This window comes from Doryrhamphus excisus, linkage group LG1, assembly GCF_037039965.1.
Source record: "Doryrhamphus excisus strain RoL-2023G ecotype Guam linkage group LG1, RoL_Dexc_Guam_v1.1, whole genome shotgun sequence".
NCBI classification, from domain to species: Eukaryota; Metazoa; Chordata; class Actinopteri; order Syngnathiformes; family Syngnathidae; genus Doryrhamphus; species Doryrhamphus excisus.
The window spans coordinates 5,254,315-5,281,938 of NC_136357.1; the positions used below are offsets into that span (position 1 = coordinate 5,254,315).

The 27,624-nt window shown below is 37.9% G+C and overlaps 2 protein-coding genes across 2 annotated transcripts in view; both read left to right on the forward strand.

Moving 5' to 3' along the window:
- The first annotated feature begins 18 nt into the window (after positions 1-18).
- Positions 19-15,431, forward strand: hsf4 (heat shock transcription factor 4). The gene is made up of 13 exons (XM_078797167.1): positions 19-524; positions 3,503-3,611; positions 3,705-3,832; positions 3,911-4,035; positions 7,006-7,081; positions 8,263-8,330; positions 9,736-9,835; positions 10,144-10,262; positions 10,454-10,684; positions 10,754-10,871; positions 10,987-11,052; positions 12,067-12,164; positions 13,539-15,431. Exons 1-12 carry the CDS (start codon positions 399-401, stop codon positions 12,124-12,126), a joined length of 1,326 nt encoding a protein of 441 aa, XP_078653293.1. The 5' UTR covers positions 19-398; the 3' UTR covers positions 12,127-12,164; positions 13,539-15,431.
- Positions 15,432-22,037: 6,606 nt separating this feature from the next.
- LOC131130900 (guanine nucleotide-binding protein G(o) subunit alpha) overlaps positions 22,038-27,624 on the forward strand; it is a 95,500-nt gene continuing 89,913 nt past the window's right edge. The window contains exons 1-2 of the mRNA XM_058075015.2: positions 22,038-22,646; positions 23,192-23,234. Coding sequence (XP_057930998.1) covers positions 22,529-22,646; positions 23,192-23,234 — 161 coding nt within the window. The 5' untranslated portion in view covers positions 22,038-22,528. The remainder of the gene's footprint in view (positions 22,647-23,191; positions 23,235-27,624) is intronic.

Consider the following 27,624-nt stretch of genomic DNA (forward strand, 5'->3'; position numbering starts at 1 on the left):
GCACGTGTTGGGGGGGGGGGCTTGAATGTTGTGTGTGCTGACAAGGACCTTCTGTGATGACATTCAGCACGACTGGGGTGGCAAAGAGTACTGAAAGGAAGGCAACAAAAGTAAAGAGAGGAATTGGAAAATCCAAAGATCTGAAGAGAGATTAACCAGTCAAAACAATTTGAAGGTAATCAGAAAAAAAAAAAAAAGCCAAGCTTGTACTTCACAGGGATGGAATCAAACAGATTGAGGCAAACTTGGGAATATCAATAACAACCTGTCACAAGTGGATATCTCAAACATGGACTAGTGTGGAAAATTGGCAACGCAGACATATACAAGACGTTCCTCAATCCAAACAACTGGTTTCCTAGTTGTGAGCGACTGCGGCGGTGGACCTGGTTGTCAGCATGCAGGAGTCCCCAGGTGCTATGGGTGTAGATGGCAGCTACACCAGCAATGTCCCAGCCTTTCTCACCAAACTGTGGACACTGGTGGAGGATCCGGATACCAACCACCTCATCTGTTGGAGTGCTGTGAGTCAACCAAAACATGTACTGTCCAGATATAAATGTCTACAGATAAAACTGGTTAAACCTGTACAGTTCAATACGACGGAATAGGAGTAATATTTCAACCATAGTTCATATTTTCCTCAAATCCTTCCATTTCAAAATCTGTCCCCAAGTTACAGGATTCTGAGATAGTATTGCTTGTTGAAATTGGCCTACAGGCTTTTACCGTTGAAATGAATACAGTAGTAGTCCATATCTGTCATTCTCCCGATGTAAGAATTATTGTTCAATAATTTTTGATTGATAAATTGATAAATGTGTTCAATCCGACTGAGTCACTCTACTTTTAGAGTGTTGTACTTTTCATTTTCCTTACAACCGAGTTGTTATGCTTTTCTCTTGACTTCTTAAGTACAGTAAAGTCTTGTTATATCGATATTCTCGGGAGTCAGAAAAAATACCGATATAACCGGACTATCCATATATCCGATCCTGCGCCGAACTGCATTAAAAGTGGGCGGATCTTTGATATGGCATGTAATTTTCTCCTTGAGTTCATGGATTGCGTATCTAGCATGCTTTTGTACTACAATAAATTTTGTACTACAGTAAATAAAAATAAACTTACGCTGTAGTGATTACCGGTTACCGGGACATAATTCACCCCGGAACTATCGATAGGGAAGGTGTTGCCACCCGGAGGGGTAGGCGCGAGGGACGGGTGTTTTCCGCTGTGTGTGCTGTGCTCTGGTAGTGGAAGTGTGAAAAATGAAGTTGACTGGAAGCAGCCGTTCGCCGTGTTCTTTTTTGGTATTGAAATCCTTAAGCAAAGATTGATTTAAGCTGCTTTTGTATCGATATAAGCAGACCAAATTGGCTGGCGGGAGATGAAAAGGGCATCGTAGTAACCGGATTATCATAAACCGTGTATCGTACTATTTGCCGGGAAATGAAAATAATATCGTAATAAGTAGTAATTCGTTTTAACCAATATCGATATAACGAGACTTTACTGTAGTTTATGGAGATTGACTTATCAGCTATCAGCTTCCTTAGGTTTCAACTATAGTTCATATTTTCCTCCACAAACTCAAATCCTTCCTTTTCAAAATCTGTCCCTTTTTCAGCATAAGTACAGGTTTCTGATATAGTATTGCTTGATGTTGTCAAAATTGGCCTAGAGGCTTTTACCGTTGAATTGAATACAGTAGTAGTCCATATCTGTCATTCTCCGAACGTAAGGATTCTTGTTCAATAATTCCTTGTGGTGTTGTTTTTTTGATTGATAAATGTGTTCAATCCGGCTGAGTCACTCTAATTTTAGAGTGTTGTACTTTTCATTTTCCTTACAACCGAGTTTTTATGCTTTTCTACTGACTTCTTAAATAGTTGAAGTGCTTTCCTCGTCAATGGAGATTGGCTTATCAGCTATCAGCTTCCTTAGGTTTCAACTATAGTTCATATTTTCCTCCACAAACTCAAATCCTTCCTTTTCAAAATCTCTCCCTTTTTCAGCATAAGTACAGGTTTCTGATATAGTATTGCTTGATGTTGTCGAAATTGGCCTACAGGCTTTTACCGTTGAAATGAATACAGTAGTAGTCCATATCTGTCATTGTCCGAATGTAAGGATTCTTGTTCAATAATTCCTTGTGTTGTTTTTTTTTATTGATAAATTGATGAATGTGTTCAATCCGGCTGAGTCACTCTACTTTTAGAGTGTTGTACTTTTCATTTTCCTCAGTTTTTATGCTTTTGTCCTGACTTCTTAAATAGTTGAAGTGCTTTCCTCGTCAATGGAGATTGGCTTATCAGCTATCAGCTTCCTTAGGTTTCAACTATAGTTCATATTTTCCTCCACAAACTCAAATCCTTCCATTTCAAAATCTGTCCGTTTTTCAGCATAAGTACAGGTTTCTGATATAGTATTGCTTGATGTTGTCGAAATTGGCCTACAGGCTTTTACCGTTGAATTGAATACAGTAGTAGTATATCTGTCATTCTCCCAATGTAAGGATTCTTGTTCAATAATTCCTTGTTCGTTCGTTGAGGTTCTCAACCTTCCCAGCGAAAATCCGAGTTTAATTCAGAGCCCGGTCACAATGACATCATTCTTTGCTCCAACCTGTCCACTCTATTTATTCTTCTTTTTATGCTCCATTTTGAGCAGTGACGTTTTTGGTGTAGCACTGTATTTTGCTCTTTATGCCCCTGAATTGAAATCCTGTTTATTCCTAAAATCCTGTTTTTTTTTAATTTTCTTTCCGTAATTCAGCAACTTTCTTTTGTTGCTCTGAAATTCTAAGTCCAGTTGGTCTCATTTTAGATCACAAAAATAAAATTGTACATTTCTGAGAATGAGGTTTTATTTTTCCAAGAAAAAAATGTTATTAATATTATTAGGGATGTCTGATATTACCTTTTTTTTTACCAAAGAATGAACACATATGTGTTGTACACAACATTTCTTAATCGGTTTTCATGATGAGGAAAAAATCTGATACCTATGTTGACTGATATCACATTTTTATGTTGATATTGATATCAATAATTACTATCAGGTATCCCTAAATATTAGGGATGGCAGCAAAACAGAACAGTTAAATCAAACATATTTGCACTTTCGCCTTCCTTATCCCGCCCCCTCCACATACGTACCCAAGGCATAAAGTGCCTACTTTTTGTAGTTGTCTCAGGAAATGCCTGTAACATAAAGTTTTTTCTTGTTGTCGTAATACTATTCATTTTTTCTAGTAAATTTACAATTTTAGTCTCAAAACCTCAGTTTATTTTAATACTCCATCATAACAAGCATTACCTGAGTTATAAAAATAGGTAGGGGGCAAATAGGAAACTACAAAATGTCCATGGGTGTGGATGGTTGTTGTCGATTTGTACCCTGCGACTGACCCTCTGCCTCTTGCCCAAAGTCATGCTGGGATATAGAAAGTATAGAAATGATATAGAATGGATAAAACATTAAAATGTCTCCATTTCAGACTGGGACCAGTTTCCATGTATTTGACCAGGGTCGCTTTGCCAAGGAAGTTTTGCCAAAGTACTTCAAACACAACAACATGGCAAGCTTTGTCCGACAGCTCAACATGTGTGAGTATTCTTCTCCTCTATTTTCTTCTACCTAATCCTTCCTTCCTCTCTGTGATATAGCTTCACTCTGCTTTGTCTACTATGTATTCCCAGATGGCTTCCGAAAAGTGGTAAATATTGAGCAAAGCGGTCTGGTGAAGCCTGAGAGAGATGATACGGAATTCCAACATTTGTACTTTCTTCAGGGACATGAACACATGCTGGAGCATATTAAAAGAAAGGTACTGTATGGATTCAAAGTATTTAAAAACACAATAAAAAAAACTACTGTATGTCACACAGCATGACTATGCGTGCAGGTATCAATCGTGAAGAGCGAGGAGACTAAAGTCCGCCAGGAGGACCTCAGTAAACTGCTGTATGAAGTTCAGCTTCTGAGAACACAACAGGAGAACATGGAGTGCCAGATGCAAGACATGAAGCAGTGAGTAGATAGCATGTATATCAGCAGCTTGATCAAAATGTGATGATATTTTTCATTAAAAAAAAAACTCGAGGCGGCACGGCTAGGAGACCAGGGTTCAATTCCACCCTCGGCCATCTCTGTGTGGAGTTTGCATGTTCTCCCCGTGCATGCGTGGGTTTTCTCCGGGTACTCCGGTTGCCTCCCACATTCCAAAAACATGCTAGGTTAATTGGCGACTTCAAATTGTCCATAGGTATGAATGTGAGTGTGAATGGTTGTTTGTCTATATGTGCCCTGTGATTGGCTGGCGACCAGTCCAGGGTGTACCGCGCCTCTCGCCCGAAGACAGCTGGGATAGACTCCAGCACCCCCGTGGCCCTCGTGAGGAAAAAGCGGTAGAAAATGAATGAATGAAGGAAAAAAACCCGAGAACAGGTCAATCAGACGTCTATTAGACTGTGAACTATGTCAACGCTACTATGAATGATAACACATGTAATATGGAGCAACGGTGTGCAAAGCAGGATTGGAATCGCACTTTACGTGCTTGACACACCCTAGAAACCTTGCAATCCAACACATACCTGTGTTCCCAGCATCACTTGTCAGTCATTAGAGTTCAACAGCTGTGGTGATGTTAAAGTAATTCTACATTCGATCAAACCTATTTAAGATTTGTCAGATCAAAACACGATCGCGGGCTGCACGGTGTGACCGAGTGGTTAGCACGCGGGCCTCACAGCCAGGAGACCCGAATTCAATTCCACCCTTTGCCATCTCTGTGTGGCATTTGCATGTTCTCCCCGTGGGTTTTCTCCGGGTACTCCGGTTTCCTTCCACATTCCAAAAACATGCTAGATTAATTAGCGACTCCAAATTGTCTATAGGTATGAATGTGAGTGTGAATGGTTGTTTGTCTATATGTGCCCGGTGATTGGCTGGCAACCAGTCCAGGGTGTACCCCGCCTCTCGGCTAAAGACAGCTGGGATAGGCTCCAGCACCCCCGCAATCCTTGTGAGGATAAGCAGTAAAAAATGAATGAATGAAAACACGATCACTGAACATGACTTTACTTTCTGGTATCATGGGAACTGTAGTTCTTTTAGCATAAACACAAAACTAATCTACTCCAATTTGTAATTGAGTTTATATGTGTCTTCACATAACTACCCAGCAATATAAATGATTAGGAGACCATCTGGAACGACAACCATCATTATTTTAAGTTTTATAACCAATGGAACAGTCCAATAAAAAATGATTTGAAATAATAATAATAATAAATGAACTTCTTATTCTGTAATATGGAAGCTAAAAGTGTCCCGTTGTATGAAAAATGGTTCATAGCAACTCCTGTTACTATGATGGAACAAATCACACATGAACAGAGCTTTTTTTTCCCCTCTGGAGGCTATTGTTGATCACATTGCTGCTGTGTGTTTTTTTGTGTGCTGCTGCTGCTTTGTGCTCAGCTTTGTTTGCTAATGAGAGCAGAGAATGTTCACCTGCTCACCTGACTGGCATACACACACACACACACACACACAATCAGTTTGAAACGTGGGTGAACACGCACATATGCATACACACATCATGCCCCTCCAGGTTACTAACATTGCCAACATGGGCATTGAAGTCTCTCAGTGGGGATGTTCTCCAGCACGCCTTCAAAGCCCTTCACAAACTTTCATCATCCTATTAAAGCGATGGTTCACAGAGGAGACGGCAGATGTTCAAGATTATTATCCTATTATTGCTTTGCTACAAGATTTTTAATGCTCGTTTTTCAGCATTCGTCAGAAAAATAGCACAATTTGATTATTTCATTGGTTCTGTCTCAGAGGTATATCGTTGTTTCCCAGTATTGAGTTGTTTTCCGCATCAATGTTGAGTCATAGTTATGGTAATGGTTTTATGGTTTTCATTTGAATATGCATCAGATTACAATTGAATGCATCACATAATCAATTCACAGTTCCACATGTCCAAAAGGAGTAGGAAGAAGCAAAGCTTATTAAATCCTACCCCTCCATCTGGTACTTGTCAGTAACTGTTACATTTGTTCACTTCCTGCTTTCCATAATACAGTTTAGGTTTTGTTTTTTTTGGTATTTGTTATTTTTTTATTTTTTTTTAATAATCTACATCGTACTGAAGTAGGAGGTGATATGACCATCCAATGACATAATGGGTACCATAGTAAGTGTCAATATAGTGATATATATAGCACATCATGACTGGTTCAAGACTCTTCATCCTTGTATTTAGCAAACATCAACTGCTTTTATTGTTTCTTGGTTAATTGTTTAATTAATTGTTAATTGGTTATTTTTAGCCTTATGCATTATTTTAGCTGTTTGAAGATGAACTATATCAGCAAGTTTAAGTATTTATGATTTTAGAAATAAGGAGTTAGTATGTTCTCTGTAGGCGGCATTATGAATTATCCTTACTGACCTTTTTTTGCAGTACATTTAGCGAGTGAAGATTGCTTTTATAGTTATTACCCCATATTTCCACACAATAAGTAAGATATGGTAGAACCAGAGAGCAATAAAGAGTGTGGAGTGATTTCTGATTGAGAACAAATTTTCACTTTGTTCAATACTGAACTACTAATTGTAGTCCGATGTTATGAGCCTGGTTATCCACATTGTTATTGGTTGATGATGATGATGTCTTGTAGTCTGACAAGGAAATGACTCAATACCAACGGGAAACGTCTTACCATATTTGTGGGGGGATGCTTGACGGGGAATCGATTTCTAATGGCTGGGAATCGTCTTGACAGGGAAAAAAAATCATACTCCGTCTCAGATCAAGTGTTGTAGTAAACAAAGAATAGACAGTTGGACCACAATAATCAAGTTGTGTTGCAATTTGGCTCAACCATCACTGTTGAACACCAATTTGTATACCATTGTAGTTTTATCTAAATTTGTCTCGTTTAGCTTTGTGATCATAACTTATTCTTCTCATGTTTGCAGGCAGAATGAGGTTCTGTGGAGAGAGGTGGTCTCACTGAGACAGAACCACACACAGCAACAGAAGGTGATGAACAAGGTCAGTTTATATCTGTATGATGTGGGAAATAAAAAGTAAATTGATGCTAATCCGGGATGGGCCTTAATTGATAAATTCATTACCTGAATATCATAAACACCTGTTTCAGTGGCAGTGTTACACTTTTGTGTAAAGCTTGTGAGTCAGTTCAGTAATTTTATGGCTGTCCATCGATTGCAATATTTAATCACAAGTAATTGCACTGTGTCCACTTATAATTAATTGCAATTAATCACAGATAGAATTTTTTTATTTATCAATAACACGTAGTGTTGTGAGGCTCCAGCATACCCCCGCTACCCAAGTGAGGATAATTTCACTTTCTGGCGTAATTTTTTACTTTTTTTTAAATACTTGCACACTTAGTATGTTTTTTAGTAGCCATTATGATCCAAAAAATCTGTTAATGTTTCCGTTTTTTAGCATTCAAAGCTAGTGCTCGTCTCAGCTGCTCTGGATTGTGCCACTGAAGCGGGTAATATTTATTAGGAAGTATGTATAAGTCTTCTGTTAAACACACACACCACTTAATTTTTTAACAACACATATTAGGGTTTTGTTAATCTAAACATGCTATTTATATATATAAAAAAACAAAGCCATTCTATGTAAAAGATGTATGCTCAGCAGCTGCCGCTGGCACCCCTCTAATGAAGTCAGAATGGTACAATCGTGATCACATGATTCAACAGTGACAGTGATAGTCGAATCAGACTCTTCTAAATCAATTCACAGTCGAATATTCTATAATACCTCTAAAACTTACCAATGGAAATATAATTTTCTTGGTCAGTTTCTCTCTCAATATAGTATTTGTTCCGGCTTTTGGCTAAAGAAGAACTGTGTTTTGTTTTCTACGGTGTGGCTCGAGGGTCAAAATGACATGCATACATTAATTGGGCGCCAAAAAGAATACTGACATCACCGGAAATTACTGTTAAGTAATGAAAACCCCATTTGTAAGTATTGTTGCTATGAGGGACTTGTTTCAATTATATCTGAGCTGTTCACACTGTTTTATTTGTTAGTGTGTTTACTGTATAGGTGAATTTGTCATGTTTTATACTGGGTTACTGCGTGTGTGTGTGAGTGTGTGAGAGAGAGAGAGAGAGAGATAGAAACAGAGAGAGAGAGAGAGAGGTGGTTGCTGATTCATGCTGTGCTTTTTCTCTCTTTGCCAGCTAATTCAGTTTCTGTTCAGCCAGATGCAGTCCAACACACCTGGCACTGTAAGCTTGAAGAGGAAGCTGTGAGTATGCTTACATGCACGCTCACACACACACACACACACACACACAGGGTACCAATCAACAAAAGTCAGACAAACGGGGCCACAGTGGGGCAGAGGGAAGGGCTGGCTCAGCTGACAAACTGAACCATCTAACTCAACAAGCTCTGTGAATGGCCACAAGTGCTGAATCAGTCACACACACACACACACACGGAAGGCAGAGCAGAGTGCATGACCCCTGCTACACCCAATGTATGTGAAATGCTGCCTCAGCCTTTTTGCTGCACTGGGAAAAAGACACATTCACACACAAAGGTGCCAAAGGAACAGGCATTTCAGGGTCAGCACGTTACCTGGCAAAGGTGCAATGATGCCTCATGATTTGACAATATCACTTCCTGTTGGCCATTTTAGGCATCAAGTAAATGCCTTTTTAAATTTTTCTGCCACATTAACAGTTCATATACGGATAATTACAGAGTACCAAAAATAACCGCTTAACTATTCAAGACTGAATATTCCATCTAAATATCAAATACACAATAACATCTAATATATATACATGGTAATATTACCATATCTTACTTATTGTGTGGAAATATGGGGTAATAACTATAAAAGCAATCTTCACTCGATAAATGTACTTCAAAAAAGGTCAGTAAGGATAATTCATAATGCCGCCTATAGAGAACATACTAAAATCACAAATACTTAAACTTGCTGATATAGTTAATCTTCAAACAGCTAAAATAATACATAAGGCTAAAAATAACCAATTACCTAAAAATGTCATCCAATACTTCTCTACAAGAGAGGAGAAATATGATCTCAGGGAAGAACTACATTTGAAACACTTACATGCTAGGACTACGTTAAAAAGCCATAGCATTTCAGTATGTGGAATCAAACTATGGAATGGATTGAGTAAGACCCTCAAACAATGCATAACGATGAGCCAATTCAAGAAACAATACAAGCAGTTGATGTTTGCTAAATACAAGGATGAAGAGTCTTGAACCAGCCATGATGTGCTATATATATCACTATATTGACACTTACTATGGTACCCAATTGGTACCTCGAACTTATGTACGTGACAAAAAATAAAATAAAATAAAATAAAAAAAACTTCAACTATATTAGGAAAGCAGGAAGTGAACAAATGTAACAGTTACTGATTGTAAAAGTACCAGATGGAGGGGTAGGATTTAATAAGCTTTGCTTCTTCCTACTCCTTTTGGACATGTGGAACTGTGAACTGATTATGTGATGCATTCAATTGTAATCTTATGCACGTTCAAATGAAATAAAACCATTACCATTACCATATAGTATGTCCATTTAACATAGTTACTGTACACAGCGTAATCAATTTACATATTAACATATTAATTTTAACATATTAAACTCATAATCTGTGCAGGCCCTTGATGTTGGATGACGGTTCTATTAGCCCTCCTGCATCCAAGTTCAGCCATAGTAATCCAATGGAGCCAATGCACGAGCCCTTCTACATCCAATCGGTGAGACAATATTCAATTCTAACAGATTTTTGATGGCTTTCCTGCTCCTCCCTTATATTCACTGATGTCTGATATACAGCACTGTATCACAGTTGCCATGCTGTGTGGGGAATTGAACATATTGTAGAGTACATATTGTTAAATACAATCATTGCACAAATCATCTGCAAAAGCTTTCAACCTGCATCGCTGTTATGTAAATCAACACTAGGTGGAGGCAGTGCCTTGTCATATGTTGCGGTTGTGTTGGCAGGTTAATGCTTTGTGTTAGAAACGCCATCATTATTCTCTCCTCCTCTTCCGTATAGCCATCCAGTGATACCGCCTCTTGCTCTACTAGCGGGCTAACAGGAGGACCAATCATATCAGACGTAACAGACATGTCTCAGGCTAATATGGCTCTACAGATGCAATCTGATGAGACCAGGTGAGTGATGTTGCTACGGTGATGTGACAGTGATATCTTCCTCAACATGGCTGACCAGAGTATAAAGTCTGATGATCCAAATCATCCTTATAAAGGGATTGAGACAATGTAGGGTCGCAAACAACAAAAGCCCCCAACACATGAAAAAACAAAAATAAGCCTTTTTTCGTCAATATTTGTTCATTGAACAGGGACAAATGTCTGATGCTGATCAAAGAAGAGCCAGTGAGTCCAGGAATGAAAGCAGTAGTGAAAGGAGGCAGTGTCGGCGGGGGAGACACTCTAGCGTTGACCTCCCCTTGTGAGGTGTGCTCCTCAGAACCTCCAGTACTTCCTGTTGCAATGGTGCAGTCTGTTTTGGAGGGGAGAAGTTCAACTGCCTCACTGCCAGATAGGAGAAGTAAGAGAGCTGCTGCGGAAAGGTAAGAGCTCGCATCCAGTAGATGTTTATGCACACAAAGGGGTGTCATTGTTTGGATTTGCGTTTGCAGAGTAGAAGCTTCAGATGCAGTGGAAAATATGGATATGAGCCTGGAGGAACTCCAGCAGCTGATACTCAGGAGCCATCAGCAGAGTACCGTGGAAGCGGGGACCAGTGCTGTTATTGATGTGAGCGCTCACACTAATATTAAAGTACCGACACTTACACAATTGTTACTCCTATAAAAGTCCTGTGGTTTATTAAAAAAACAACAAAAAAACAACTGCTTTACTGTTTTTACAGCCCTTCAGTGTAAACCTCCCTCTGACTGAATGGAGCTTCACTGAAATGGACTCCAACCTCAAATCAGTAAGTCGCTGAGTGTGACAAATAAACCTTTCATCCTCTGGGATAATAATTGACTGAAACAGTGGCAGACATTTTGTCTATTTCTGTAATGGTAATGGTAATGGTTTTATTTCATTTGAACATGCATCAGATTACAATTGAATGCATCACATAATCAGTTCACAGTTCCACATGTCCAAAAGGAGTAGGCAGAAGCAAAGCTTATTAAATCATACCCCTCCATCTGGTACTTTTACAATCAGTAACTGTGACATTTGTTCACTTCCTGCTTTCCTAATACAGTTTAAGTTTTTTTAATTTTGTAATTTTTTAATTTTGTAATTTTTTAATTTTGTAATTTTGTATTTGTTGAATTTTTTCATTGTTACATTTGTTCACTTCCTGCTTTCCTAATGTGGTTCAAGGTTTTTGGGTTTTTTTTTAAGTTTTTTTGTCACGAAAAAATATATATACGTATAACACAAATTTTTAAATTTTTAATTTTTTAATTTTTTATTTTTGTCACGTACCAAAGTACTCGGTGATGACCATCCAATGACATAATGGGTACCATAGTAAGTGTCAATATAGTGATATATATAGCACATCATGACTGGTTCAAGACTCTTCATCCTTGTATTTAGCAAACATCAACTGCTTGTATTGTTTCTTGAATTGGCTCATCGTTGTGCATTGTTTGAGGGTCTTACTCAATCCATTCCATAGTTTGATTCCACATACTGAAATGCTATGGCTTTTTAACGTAGTCCTAGCATATAAGTGTTTCAAATGTAGTTCTTCCCTGAGATCATATTTCTCCTCTCTTCTAGAGAAGTATTGGATGACATTTTTAGGTAGTTGGTTATTTTTTGCCTTATGCATTATTTTAGCTGTTTGAAGATGAACTATATCAGCAAGTTGAAGTATTTGTGATTTTAGAAATAATGAGTTAGTATGTTCTCTGTTCTCTGTTTCATCTGTCCGTTTTTAGTTGAGCATTAAAATTGATTGCATAATGGGTATGTTTCCTTGCAGTATGTGCTCCAAAACCAAGAACCTGAGGCTTTTCCATCTTCTACCTGTGAGAAACAGTGATCAGTCTGAAGATTGAAAGGCACTTTTTGAAATGGAAGGTAACAAGGTTGTCAGTCTCATTGTCAGTATTGCAAGAGCTTTGCGGAAAAAATGTCATTTTAGGTGTATTTTTTATACAGTCCCTCATTTATCATGGTTAATTGATTTCAGACCTGACCGTCAACAATATTTTTGTTGTTAGAGCATTGAACACCAGTTTGACTTTCGATTTTTATACGATTTTTACCATAATTAAAGTCCTGTATACATGAAATAACACCCCTATCGTCACCTTTACACTCCTATTATTCTGTGTTTACAACATATTGCACATTCCACATCAGGGACACGAGAAACGGCCTCCACTAGCATAGCAAACTACTGAGCTAACTTGTTAGCCTGCCCAATTTACATATTGTTCATTGTTCATACCGCTTATCCTCACACTGACACCTAGTGGCAGGACTACTACATAGTATAACTTTTTTTCAATATTTTAGGACTAATAATAGTCCATACTTAACCACAAAACAGCTGTCATTTGTTAAATTAATTAATTCATTTTCTACCGCTTTTTCTCACGAGGGTCGCGGGGGGTGCTGGAGCCTATCCCAGCTGTCTTAAGAAAGTGTTTCAAACAGAGGGACAGAATGATAAAGTAAAAATTTCATACCTTACCAATTTCACACGGAATGGGAAGAGAACTATGTCGTGTTGGAGATGGCTGACTACATGCAGTTTCAGTAACATTACTGACACCTAGTGGTGGGACTACTACATTGTATTACTTGTTTTTCAATATTTTATGACTAACAATAGTCGAATCGTGGTGTCTTCCAAAAACATTATTTATTGCTATTGACTTGCATCGTAAACAGTGTTTGGTGGGAACTATTTTCAGTTTAACAACAAAAGAAAGTATTCTGAAGAAATTATTCTAATAACTTTCATGTATTACCACAATAATATAAGGTTTGGACAGATCTTATACCTGAATTATAGCTAAATTTACTCCTCAGTCACTGTAAACAGAATACAAAAGACATCAAATACAGTAATAAAACACTAAATAATACATCAAACAGTAATAAAATATCAAAAACAGAACTCTGTTAGGGCAGTTTAATCGGATGAATCTACATTAATTCATCAAGATTAATCACCATTTGTAACTATGTCTAAAATATGCCTGTTTTTACTGTATTATATTAAAATAAAGGTAAATGTCAAGAAGATCTCAAGCTAAACAATACTGTATACAGTAAATTCTGGTTCCAAAATGTTCTATCATGGTTGATGCTACACATAAATTATAAATACATATGGACAATCATAAGTAAAAATACAATTTCCAAGCCTGTGGCAATTGGCCTTAATATGAAGGAATCACAATCAGGCCGAACTTTACCACCCTTTTGTATTTCTTTCTTCAGGCCACAACACATCCGACCGTCACCGCACCCTGCAAAGAGTTTGATCCCACAGCCCCCGTCAGACTGTTTATTTATTTGCCTTATTTGCATCATTTTACAAAATGCAGAAATGATCGTCTTTGTGCAGATTAACAGAATCAACTATATTAAGACTCCTGCTGGTGGAAGATATGACTTATTATTCCTAGAGTTGACTTATTACAAATTTATACAAGTGAACATTTATATTATTTAACAAAAAAAAAAATACTGTCAAGAACTATTTGGGTGGGGTTATGTTTTTGTCTGTAAGAGAAGATAATGATGACAAATGCATTCAAAATCATTTTAGGTGTTAAGATTTATGCAAGGTAGGTTGGCATTTAGAAAAATAGAAGATTCTACTATGAAAATATGGAATCAAGCCACTATAAAAACCCATTGATAAATCTTCTTAAGTACAGGTAGGACAATGTAGCTTTAATATCTAACACATGTACAGTACGTGTTGCGTACAGGCCTGACATGTAGCTAGAAATAGATAAGAGTTTTGTCTATTTATATGTGATATTAAAGGATATACTTTTTAATTTGACTTAAGCAACAACATCAATGCGTTTTTGCACAATAACAATGTAGTTTGCATTACACCTGCTCGTCTTAAGGAGACTCGGACCGTTGTGACAGCATTAAACCAAAGTGATAAACATATCAAACAGTTAGACACTGCCATTGTTATCTTCAAAATTGCTTTGGAGTTGACTGTTTTTCAGTAAGTGTTTAGTGAAGTGCTTTCTTCATTTGTTAAGGAGTTAGAAATTCAGGAAATTAAGATTTATTCTTTGGATTAAAAAAAAAAAAAAAAAAGACAAAACCGCTCATATGTAATGCCATTTATTGTAAATAATTACTCCTCAAGGCTGCATAAATTGTTTTTTGTTTTGTTTTAGTTATTGCTTGACACTCTTCAAAGTGAAATGTGCAATATACTGTACAGAACTGCAATATATGGATGACCATAGGAATGTAGAAAGGAGCAACTGTCAGTGGTGGAACTGGAACGCACCCAACTAATATGCACAGTGCAAGAAGAACGTCTGCTTGTCCAAAACTCTGCAAGGCAGGAGGAACAAAGTGACCGAAAGGACAAATTCCATTTGGCTGACTCTTGAAATATGCTTTAAAGTTCTGCAGGATTCATCCCATATAAAAAAATTTGGATTGCTGCATCATAATATATTATCTTACAATGGATCCTTAGAAATTTTACTGAAGGTTTATGAGACCCCTGCTCAAGATGTTTTTGAAGTAGGCGCCGCTTCTCTGTACATCTTAGCTTTGGTGTATGACATTGTGGAATTGCACTAAAACACAGTTGTATATTTGAAAGTGTACAGTACATTCAAGACAAGCATTTACTTTAGTGTTTTTTTTTAAGGGTGATGATACACGCTTAGCTGCGGTTATGTTTTTTTTTAATTATTATTTTGTTTTCATTTGGAATCATTTGCACTGAAAAGTAACGGATGTGTGTTAAACTGCTGCTAGATAAGACATATCGGAACAAACCAAGTGAATTATCACTGCTACTGTAAGTCTGGCAACCCTCCCTTAAAAAAAGCATTGTTACACTATAAACAGTAAAAAAACAAATTAAACACAACTCCTGATAACATTATTTGTATGATCAGTAAAGGACTTATGATAAACCAAAAACTCAATAATCACTGATTATAGTGCTTCAATGCTTTGAAAAGTTTCTATAATCTGCTGCAAATGTGATTTTTTTTTTGTTTTGACTTTCTTAAAAAGACGAAAGTGCAATGTTATAATGGGTCAAATAAAGTGGCTATGCATTTCACATGTGGAATATACTATTTAATAAAATGAAATAAAACTGAGACATTGCATTTGGTGTTTTAATTTGTCATATATATCAAAGAATTATTATTTGAATTAATAATAATTAATTATTTGTATGCACCTATTGCTTCTTAATTTTTATTTTTATTTTTATTTTTATTTTTATTTTTATTTTTATTTTTATTTTTATTTTTATTTTTATTTTTATTTTTATTTTTATTTTTATTTTTATTTTTATTTTTATTTTTATTTTTATTACTATTATTACTATTATTACTATTATTACTATTATTACTATTATTACTATTATTGCTATTATTACTATTATTACTATTATTACTATTATTACTGCTAGGGGGATGTTTTTATATTTATATAATACCTAGGTCTGTCAATCAATTAAAATGTTTAATCACGCTTAATTATATTTTGTCCATGGTTAGCTCAGAATTAATCACACTTGATTGCAGAAATTCAGGAAATTTGGGATCTTTTTTTCAGGTTTGATCCAATTTTTTCAAAGTGGTAATCGAACCTTTCAACTACCTCATTCATATCATCATTGTTGGTATTTCTGTCCGTGAAATATTGTGGGTAATCTGCTTTCTTAGTACAATTCCGGTTTAGGATGCTCATATTGCTCTAATGTTGTTTTTATTCGTGTCTGGTGATTGACTTTTATGTTCTTTCTTACACACTCTCAAAATGTTTGTTGTATTTATACATCTTATATATATTTTTTAAATTATAAATCTTCCATGTGTTTGTCTTTATACAGGTATTTTACAGACCCTTTGTCAGCCATGGCTGATTTCTGTTCTTTTGTTTGCATTTGTCTGTGCTGCTCATGAAAATTGCGCCACACCTACGTACGCCTGGTTTTCGAAATTAGAGCCCTTTAGCTAACGCTTTATCGCCATTCTGTGCTCCGGGCTCTCGATTGCCTTCGATTGTTCTGAGCAGTAGAACATGAAAAGCAAAGATTACATTGATGTTCGGATATCTTACGACACAGGAAAAAGTATCATTCTTAACTGACACGTGGATACGGGAGTTCTTCTAATTCCCAAACAGTGAAACATGAAAATAGTTCTGTCTGTCTGATGTTGAAAAGCAGAGAAAATGTTGTATGAGTCTATGGAAGAATAAATGGTAAACTGGCTTTTTTAAAAGTAGGCATACACTTAAACTAATTGGTGCAAAGTTGAAGAAAATGAAGGTTACAGGAAGCTGAAGGACAGTCGCAGCGGGTCCAGTCGCTATAACAACAAGGGGATTCGTTACTTAAGGATATGTGCCAAAATCGAGGAGGCTGTAGACGAACCTCTGATGATTTCCTTTGCTACTCCAACTCAAGTTTGCCACAAAATGTTTGAGATTGTTGTGTTTGAGACAACTTGGAGTCTTATTTTCTGCTCAGTAGCAGCCCCCCCCCACCCCCCACCCCCAAGACACCCAAATATTCATTCCTTTTAATCCAGCTCTTTCTATCATCTGGGATTCCTGCTTGGCTGCAACGCAAAGATAACAAATACATCCTAAAACCTCATCTTATAGACTGCGAAGTAGAACAGCTGATTCCTACAAATGTAGGATTCCAATTTAGGATTTTTTTAAGGGGACGGGTGGTGCCGCACCCCCGATGAGTGGTGTGTGGGCAGGACCAGCAAAGCTTTCTCTGATGGCCTAAATGCTATCAAAAACCCTGATTGACATTCACAACTTAAATTTGCGTATTTGTTCAATTATTTAATCTCACAGGGCCAGCTAGCAGGCCCACAATTGTTGGGTTTCATGTGACATCAACTTATGCCTCAAAGAGATGGGGGCAAATAAGTGTATTTGTAACTAAATACCATATGTGCGTCGTTCTCACATGTGGAAATCGTTCAAATATGTCAACAGAAGTGACACAAATTTTTTTATTAATATAATCTGGTAATTTACACAAACAACAACTGCACGGTGGTAGAGTGGTTAGCACACAGGCCTCACAGCTAGGACACTCGAGTTCAATTCCACCCTTGGCCATCTCCACCTCGTTTGCATGTTCTCCGGTAACTCCGGTTTTCTCCCCCATTCCAAAAACATGCTAGGTTAATTAGCGACTCCAAATTGTCCATAGGTATGAATGTGAGTGTGAATGGTTGTTTGTCTATATGTGCCCTGTGATTGGCTGGCCACCAGTCCAGGGTGTACACCGCCTCTCACGTCCGAAGACAGCTGGAATAGGCTCCAGCACCCCCTGCGGATAAGCGGTAGAAAATGAATGAATGAATGAATTTCTTGGAAACTACAAGGCAGATAATTATAAGCAGCTGGTGGCAAACCTCATGATAATTAAAAATTTAACTACAATTGCACTTCTGCCGGAGCTGCACGGTGGCCGAGTGGTTAGCGCACAGACCGCACAGTGAGGAGACCAGGGTTCAATTCCATCCTTAATTAAGGTTAATTGATGACTCCAAATTGTCCATAGGTATGAATGTGAGTGTGAATGGTTGTTTGTCTATATGTGCCCTGTGATTGGCTGGTCACCAGTCCAGGGTGTACCCCGTGTTTTTTCTTTTCTATCCCCTCCTGCTCCCATCCATCTTCTGTGCTGCTCATTACTCCAAATTGTCCATAGGTATGATTGTGAGTGTGAATGGTTGTTTGTCTATATGTGCCCTGTGATTGGCTGGCGACCAGTCCAGGGTGTACCCCGCTTCTGGCCCAAAGACAGCTGGGATAGGCTCCAGCACCCCTGCAACCCTTGTGAGGATAAGCGGTAGAAAATGAATGAATGAATGAATGTTTTCTTTATTTTTTCTTTCTATCCCCTCCTGCTCCCATCCATCTTCTATGCTGCTTATTACTCCAAATTGTCCATAGGTATGAATATGAGTGTGAATGGTTGTTTGTCTATTTGTGCCCTGTGATTGGCTGGCGACCAGTCCAGGGTGTACCCCGCCTCTCTCGTCCGAAGACAGCTGGGATAGGCTCCAGCACCCCCTGCAACCCTTGTGAGGATAAGCGGTAGAAAATGAATGAATGTTCCTGGAATGTCGATGGGAAAGGAGCTAATGAGAAGCACATTCAAAAACTATAAATTTGTGAGCGATCTCAAAGTCAGGGACTTTGATGTAGTACTGTAGCAGTGGTAATGTGACTGGGGAAGCAAGGCTGAAACGTCTGCATTTTTCATGAAAAAAAATCTTTTTATAGACATCCTCGGGTTGTGAAGCAAGCCGCCTGGCAGTGAAATCAGTTATTGGAGTCAAACAAGGCTCGGAAACAATGTTCTCTTTTAACAGGTCACCACATAGATGCCATTATATGTTATTTGGTGAATATATTTTGGGACATGTCAACTATGTATTTATGCCGGTGCTGAAATTATTATTACTCTTCTATAACTGTTATATGTTAATATAAAGTATCCAGCATAACATGAAACATACAAATCCCTTTGAATTGTGTTCTGTTGTCAACCCAACAATTTCAACCCATCTCCGCAAATTATTTGAAATGATGGTAATGGTTTTATTTCATTTGAACATGCATCAGATTACAATTGAATGCATCACATAATCAGTTCACAGTTCCACATGTCCAAAAGGAGTAGGAAGAAGCAAAGCTTATTAAATCCTACCCCTCCATCTGGTACTTTTACAATCAGTAACTGTTACATTTGTTCACTTCCTGCTTTCCTAATATAGTTTAAATTTTTTTAAATTTTTAAATTTTTAAATTTTTAAATTTTTAAATTTTTAAATTTTTAAATTTTTAAATTTTTAAATTTTTAAATTTTTTACTTTTTTTTAGAGGGGGTGGAGGGGTGCCGCACCCCTGATGAGTGGTGTGTGGGCAAGACCAGCAAAGCATCAGAAACCCTGATTTACATTCCAATAACTCCAATAACTGATTTCACTGCCTTTTTTACTTTTAAATTTTTAAATTTTTAAATTTTTAAATTTTTAAATTTTTAAATTTTTAAATTTTTAAATTTTTAAATTTTTAAATTTTTAAATTTTTAAATTTTTAAATTTTTTACATTTTTTACATTTTTTACATTTTTTACATTTTTTTAAAATTTTTGTCCCATACCGAAGTACGAGGTGATATGACCATACAGTAACATAAATGATGATTTGAATAGTGGTACTAGTAATGATAACATGGTCCAGACATGCTCAACAAGTTACATTAAGGTTAGCATGGCTGCTAATACCAATCAGTATTAGCATAAAAATTAGATACCGGACCATATAGAGACCTCATCAAACTGCACCATAGTCCACAAAATTATAAGCAGCTGGCGGAGATGTGCTTGAATACTTAGCTTTACTTAGTTAATTAGTTTTTATACAGATGTTTGTGCCACATAGAAATGTGCAGCTTTCCAAATTGTATCATTGCCGTTGATCATAAGACATGGTAATGGTAATGGTTTTATTTCATTTGAACATGCATCAGATTACAATTGAATGCATCACATAATCAGTTCACAGTTCCACATGTCCAAAAGGAGTAGGAAGAAGCAAAGCTTATTCAATCCTACCCCTCCATCTGGTACTTTTACAATCAGTAACTGTTACATTTGTTCACTTCCTGCTTTCCTAATACATTTTTTTGGTATAATTGGTAATTTGGTATAAAAGTTGACTGTATGTTATCATTTTTTTAACTGCTATTTTAGTTGAACTAAAATGTTTCGGCAATGGGCCAAAACCAGACAACTTATACTAATAGAATCGATTTATTCTAGTTTAGGCTACATGCCACATGATATGGCATCAAACATTGCGGTATTGTTTAACTGTATTGGGGACTTGGATTTTGTTAAGCTGTGTTCGATCTCCCCTCCTCCTATATGTAACTGGCCTGATGCCCACAACTGACTCAGCCCTTTCCTTCATTTTTTTCAGCCTGTTTTTATATTTGGCCTTGACACCAACTCCCCAACACATGACACGAAGGAAGATGGCGTTGGCCGCAACTGATTGGTAGAAGATGTGGAGCCTTTTATTACAGACATGAAAGAACCACAAACTTCTGAGGAAATACAGTCGGCTCAGTGCTCGGTATTCCTTCTCCCATCTCCTATCCACACAACCCCACTATGGACATGGCATCTGAATATTTTTGTGAATGACACAACTCACGGCCGAGTGGTTAGATGCAGGCCTCACAGCTAGGAGACCCGAGTTCAATTCCATCATCGGGCATCTCTGTGTGTACTTTGCATGTTCTCCCCGTGCATGCGTGGGTTTTCTCCGGGTACTCCGGTTTCCTCCCACATTCCAAAAACATGCTAGGTTAATTAGCGACTCCAAATTGTCCATAGGTATGAATGTGAGTGTGAATGGTTGTTTGTCTATATGTGCCCTGTGATTGGCTGGCCACCAGTCCATGGTGAACCCCGTGTACACCCGGAGAAAACCGGTGAGTATGTTTATAAATATATGCATTTTGGCGGGAATTTTGCCCATCATCCACAATCCTTATGTGAACATAGAAATATGTTTTCTAAATTCAAAATCCAAACAAAAAATATCGATATCAGTATAATATGAGGCAATTCTTGCCATGTTTTTACTTGGTCTCAAATCATGGCCAAGAGTGGAATCGAACTCAAGTCTCCTAGCTTTGTGGCCTGCTCGCTAACCACTCGGCCGTGCAGCTCTACAAAAGACTATCAGCAAGAGAATCAGAGTTTTAAAAAAGTCCATGTTTGACTGCTGTAGCAGCTGTACCATTACACCACCGTGGTTAACAGCTGAATTGATTCATTAATTAATTCATTTTCTCCCGCTTATCCTCACGAGGGTCCCGGGGGTATATGCTGGAGCCTATCCCAACTGTCTTTGGGCAAGAGCGCGGGGTACACCATAGACTGGTGGCCAGCCAATCACAGGGCACATATCGACAAACAACCATTCACACTCACATTCATACCTATGGACAATTTGGAGTCGCCAATTAACCTAGCATGTTTAGCATGCTTATGTTCATAAATATATATATAGATGGATGGATGGATGGATGGATGGATGGATGGATGGATGGATGGATGGATGGATGGATGGATAGATAGATAGATAGATAGATAGATAGATAGATAGATAGATAGATAGATAGATAGATAGATAGATAGATAGATAGATAGATAGATAGATAGATAGATAGATAGATAGATAGAGCGTAAACAGTAAATTGCAAAAATAATTTTGTATATTTATATTATATATATTGTATATAAATATGTATATTTATATATAATATATATTATGTATATTATTAGATATATTATTATATTATATGTATATAATATATTAGCATATGTTATTAAAAATACTATATATATATAATATAAATATATTTTGTATTTTTAATAATATATGCCAATCTTGATACAACATGATACAAAGGTGTTTTCTAAATTCAAAATCCAAGCAAAAATATCGATATCAGTATAATATGAGGCAATTCTCGCCAGGTTTTTATTACTTGGTCTCAAATCGATTCCTAAATTTGCAGTATCGGCCGCCCACATTGTTGGAAGTGTACATCAATACACCACCAGGCTGCGCCACCGGGAGCCCACAGATGCCCCCCCCCCCTTCCCTTTCCCTTCCCTCTCCCTACTTCTTCACATTTTTTCTACTCTTGTGACGTCATCACCCTAACCATAGAACGAATGAAGTAGCGCAGCTCTGACTGAGCCCCTACCGGAGACACCGGGAGGCTGTAGCTTTGCACACCGAATCCCTGCCGGCGTCGGAGGAACCAAAACGGAGACAGGTCGACGGCAAACAATGCGAGCCGCTTAATAACGGAAGTGGAGACCAACACAAAACCGGTACCGTGATTTCCTCACAACATAAGACCTCCCAAACGGATCCAACCGCAGAGTCCACGTTTGAGAGACTAATAACCGCGGAGGCTAAAGTGGTATTACTCCCTGGACCAAACGGACCGGATCCGAGATTTAAATGTTCTAACGGTACCTTTTGAGAGCGCCCGGAGAGAGCAGAGAGGGAGCTGCCCAAGAGAGAAAAGGGGAGAAAACAGGTTTTTTTTTTTTTTTAACAACCACTTTTTTTTATTGCTATTTTCCGTGGGTCCAGTTACCGGTAAACGCTATCAAGCTGTGTTCGCTAACCATGGGATGTACTCTGAGCGCAGAGGAGAGGGCGGCTCTGGACCGGAGCAAAGCCATCGAGAAGAACCTCAAGGAGGACGGGCTCACCGCAGCTAAAGATGTCAAGCTGCTGCTGCTCGGTAAGAGAGACTCCCTTTTTTTTATCCATTCATTGTCAAATTATTAATTAAGGTAGTGATAAAATGTATAGGAATAATATAATATAGGAATGGAGGATGTACACAATTGAATTGATTGTGTTTTTTCCATGTGAACACGCCCTAATTGATATTACATTACATGTATTCTATATATATATGGTGTGTATTGATGTGATAACATATGGCTTACGTGGACTACCGTGTACCGTCACTATGTGGGTTTATGTTCAAGATTGATTCATTGATTGGCTTGTTAATTATTCATGGCTGCAGGGTTCATAGGGATTAAAAAAAAAAGAATGGTTGCAGCCTTTTTTTTTTAGCAATCTTTTCATCTCCACCCAGCTTGTTCAATTAAGAGGATGATTCTCCTTAACCACCTCCCCACCCTCCCTTTTTCATTCTCTCCATCTTGCTCTCTTTCACACATATACACACACACATATATATATATATATATACACACACAGGTGCACAAATCCATCCACCCTGTTTACATTATCTTCTCTTCTCTTGTCCCTCAGGGGCTGGAGAGTCAGGGAAAAGCACCATCGTGAAACAGATGAAGTAAGTCTCCATTAAACACGGTCTAATAAACCTGTATAGTATGACAGTGTGTTAACTCTCTCGGTCTTTCTGGAACACATCGCAGATACAAACATGTCGCAAAAGGATCATCAAAACTCATGAATATTGATTTTTTAGCTAAAAAACACCTTGGTTGTTACCCTGGGGATGACCAGATTCAGTCCTGACTGTACCTGGATTTGTCATATCTACTGTTTGGCGCACACAGAGATACTAAAACATAAAGTTTTATTCAAGATGAAACTATAACTACCCGTATAAATACCCATAGAAGCACAGTTCAAGCCGGAGGTCATACAGTTTTGTATGAAGAATCCGTGTCAAGCTCCGATCGGTAATCAACTCCAACACATTACTCAGCTATTTAGTAGTATCATTTGTTGTGTAATGAATATGCAAGGATAGTACTCGCTTTTCCTAAGAATGAGTACCTTTCACATTTGAACCGATCCAGTATCAATATCAGGTACCTGTGAAATGTATTGGTACTCAACTGTAGCAATATTCAATACATTTGTTTGTGTTTATGTGGTAGTAAATACATTCATTCTTTATGTTGACTTGTAGTTATGCAAGACAGATTGCAGTAGATTTGTTTTATGCTTATGCTTGGAGTGTGGAAACAGAAAGTCATGCATTTCCAAAATAGAGGCTACTATCATATGTTTTGCTAGAAGTCTTACATAGCAATCGTGTCTTGATCTGACAAATCTTAATTAACTTTGATCAAATGTAGAATTGGATCTTAACACCGCGGCTGCTGTTGAACTCTGATTTTTTTAAAAAGCAACCACACACATGAGTATACGAGTTACACTGGGAACACTCGAGGACAGTATGGATTGCAAGGTTTATAGTGTGCGTAAAGCAGTTTCCAATCCTGCCTCATGCTCTGCCACTTCCAAGACGGAAGTCATACAGTTTTGTATAAAGAATACCTGTCAAGCTACAATCGATAATCAACTCAGCTATTTACTAGAACTTGTCAGGCTAGGTAGTATCATCTGTTGTGTAATGAATATGCAAGGATAGTACTCGCTTTCACATTTGAACCGATCCGGTACCGATATCAGGTACCTGTGAATTTATATCGGTACTCAACTGTAGCAATATTCAATAATTTTGTGTGTGTTTATGTGGTAGTAAATAGGGGTGGCACGATACATTCATTCTTTATGTTGACATGTAGTTATGAAAAGACATGCAAGACAGATTGCAGTAGATTTGTTTTATGTTTAGCTAAAACGTTCCTATGATGCTTAGAATGTGGAAACAGAAAGTAATGCATTTCCAAAATAGAGGCTACTATCATATGTTTTGCTAGAAGTCTTATACAGCAATCGTGTCTTGATCTGACAAATCTTAATTAACTTTGATCACATGTAGAATTGGATCTTAACACCGCGACTGCTGTTGAAATCTGATTTTTTAAACACAACCACACACGTGAGTATACGAGTGACGCTGGGAACACTCGAGTGCAGTATGGATTGCAAGGTTTATAGTGTGCGCAAATAGTGTTCCAATCCTGCCTCATGCTCTGCCACTTCCATATTATCATTCAGAGTAGCGATGCCACAGCTCAATTTGATTGGCCTCTGTCTGCCCTGTTCAAAACTCAAGCCTGTTCAGACTCTGCTCCGATCGATGAGATTGACAGGTTTTCCGAATAATTTCCACCCACCTCAACAGCTTTGACTTCACTTGACATCTCGCTACAAACAACTACACATACATAAATTGCACAATCATGTTGTTGCTATGATAGACTAATGATAGCCAAATTAGCAGCTAAACTTTGCTATAATCCCAATAGTACATTTAAATGTTGGTGCCTTCAAACTACTGCATAGAGTCTCTAAGATGATTGTGTTTTTTCATTGTTCTGTATTGATTTGGCTTGATGCACTTCATTGTTGTGGTTGTCGAGCTTCTTATTGGAAAGGTTCAACAGTGGCAAAAATAATGTAGGTCTTATGTCCCTCCGAGACAAGCTTACTTATTCATTGATGCCAGGTCACAGTGTCTTCCAGCTTTGCAACTTGTACGCTACTGTAGCAGCATATTGCACAAACTTGACTCATGCATGACTTTCTGTCTGGATTACAGTACAGTACACACGATTGTGGGCTGCTCAAGTTTTACACTTAAGAGTTTGACTTTCTCATGGTCCTGCTTGCTGTACATGTACACTAATAATTCATTCATTCATTCATTTTCTACCGCTTTTTCCTCACGAGGGTCGCGGGGGTGCTGGAGCCTATCCCAGCTGTCTTCGAGCGAGAGGCGGGGTACACCCTGGACTGGACACCAGCCAATCACAGGGCACATATAGACAAACAACCATTCACACTCACGTTTATACCTATGGACAATTTGGAGTGGCCAATTAACCTAGCATGTTTTTGGAATGTGGGAGGAAACCGGAGTACCCGGAGAAAACCCACGCATGCACGGGGAGAACATGCAAACTCCACACGGAGATGGCCGAGGGTGGAATCGAACCCTGGTCTCCTAGCTGTGAGGTCTGCATGCTAACCACTGGACTACACTAATAATATAGTCTCTATTTATGTTACTATCATTTTGTTTTATTTAGTACATTCTTATATTGCAGTTTATTTGGGAGACAGTCAACAGTTACTTATGACTTGACCTAAGACTTGAAAAACAGTCATGTTCTCCCGCTTTCTGGTATTTATATATATAGCTGGACACGCTTCTAAGGATTTTTGTGAGGGTTGCATCAGAGAGGGATGGAAAAAAAGAATAAAAGCATTCCAAAAACTAAACCGAACAAATTGATTGTCTCACAATAGCGACCGTGAAAAAACGAACACCATCACCACATTGCAGTTGTGCCGGCGAGTTGCTGCAGCTAATTTCCAATTAAACAGGCTTATGTTTGGACACCCGCTTGCATTTTCCATGTAATTTTTAAGTAGAATACAGCGTTTATGACAAATTAATATTTTCATAGTTAAGCTCTGGTTGTGCCATTGGTCCAATCCAATGAGTGCTGTCTGCCAAAGACACACAACCAAGGTAACCAACTAAGGTTTATTTTATGGTTCCTCTCACCTTCCAAAAAAATATGCACGCAAGGTTAATCGGTTGTCTTTATGTGCCCTGTGATTGATTGGCGACCTGTCCAGGGTGTACCCCACCTTTCGACCAAAGACAGCTGGGGTAGTAGCATAATACCAGCATCCTGTGACGTGACCTAGTACCTAAGAGGTATAGAAAATGGATTGATGAAAATCCAAAAGGCAATTGGGTTTATTCTATAATGATGTCTCTCTGAACAATATTAGCCACGTTTACATGGACCCGAATATTCCAATTCCATTCGGTTTATTTGCTCAAACGGAAAGAATCTAAACCTTTGTATGCACCTCATTCCGAAAGAATGAATGAATATGTAATCGGATTCCCAGGGGTGGAATATTCCTTTCCCCAATCCGATTGAGGTATCTTGTACCCGCTCAACCGGAAAGTTGTCAGACTGCGTTCTTCTTCGTGGTGTTTTTCTTCTTCTGTTGTTTATTGGCGGTTGGCAAGCAGCTTTCGTGTGCATTAGCGCCATCTGTGGAACAGAATCTAAACCCTTCTATACGCCATTCACAAGTCCAGTTTTATTAAAAAAGAAAATACATATCTATATAAAACATGTGCCGAGTTTAATTATAAAATATTAGCAAGATTGAACTTTATCTTTTCCTGTTCCCGGGTGCGTTCTTTCAGCGAATGCGGAGGTATGACGTAACACGCAGCTCGAGAAGTTTTTCGGTTTAAAAAAATGGAGGCGAGCAATCGGCACTGGACTGCTAAGGAAAGTTTGTTTTTGATTCAAACTAAATTTCAAGACCGGATGAAGAAAAAACTGGCAATACGGAGTTATTCCAACAAGTGAAAGAAAAACTCGAGGAAGTCGGTATCACGTGATGTTGGTGTTTACTAGGGTGGTCCTTATTTTTCAACTTTTGAAATTTCATGCTCTCACCCCACCAATATGTTAGGATAAATGAGAAAAAAAACATTTGTGCCAAATTGTATCAATGTTGATTAATATTTAGAGGTTGCTCAACAACTTTGAAGTTTTATATATGTTCTTAAAATGGTACAATTTCCTCAAAAACGAGCAATTCTGGAAATATTCAGAGGCCTCGAGCAACCTCTAAATATTGTTTAAAAAAATCAAAATTTTGTGTTTTTCAGTGAGTTTTTATTGATATCCTAACACATTTAGAGGGTGAGAGTTGAACATTTGCCAAAAAAAATTTTTTAACCCCCCCATATAAGGACCCATTGACTATTCTGGTTGATTATAGCGGCGCATGTAGACACGCGATTGGAATATTCCTTTCCA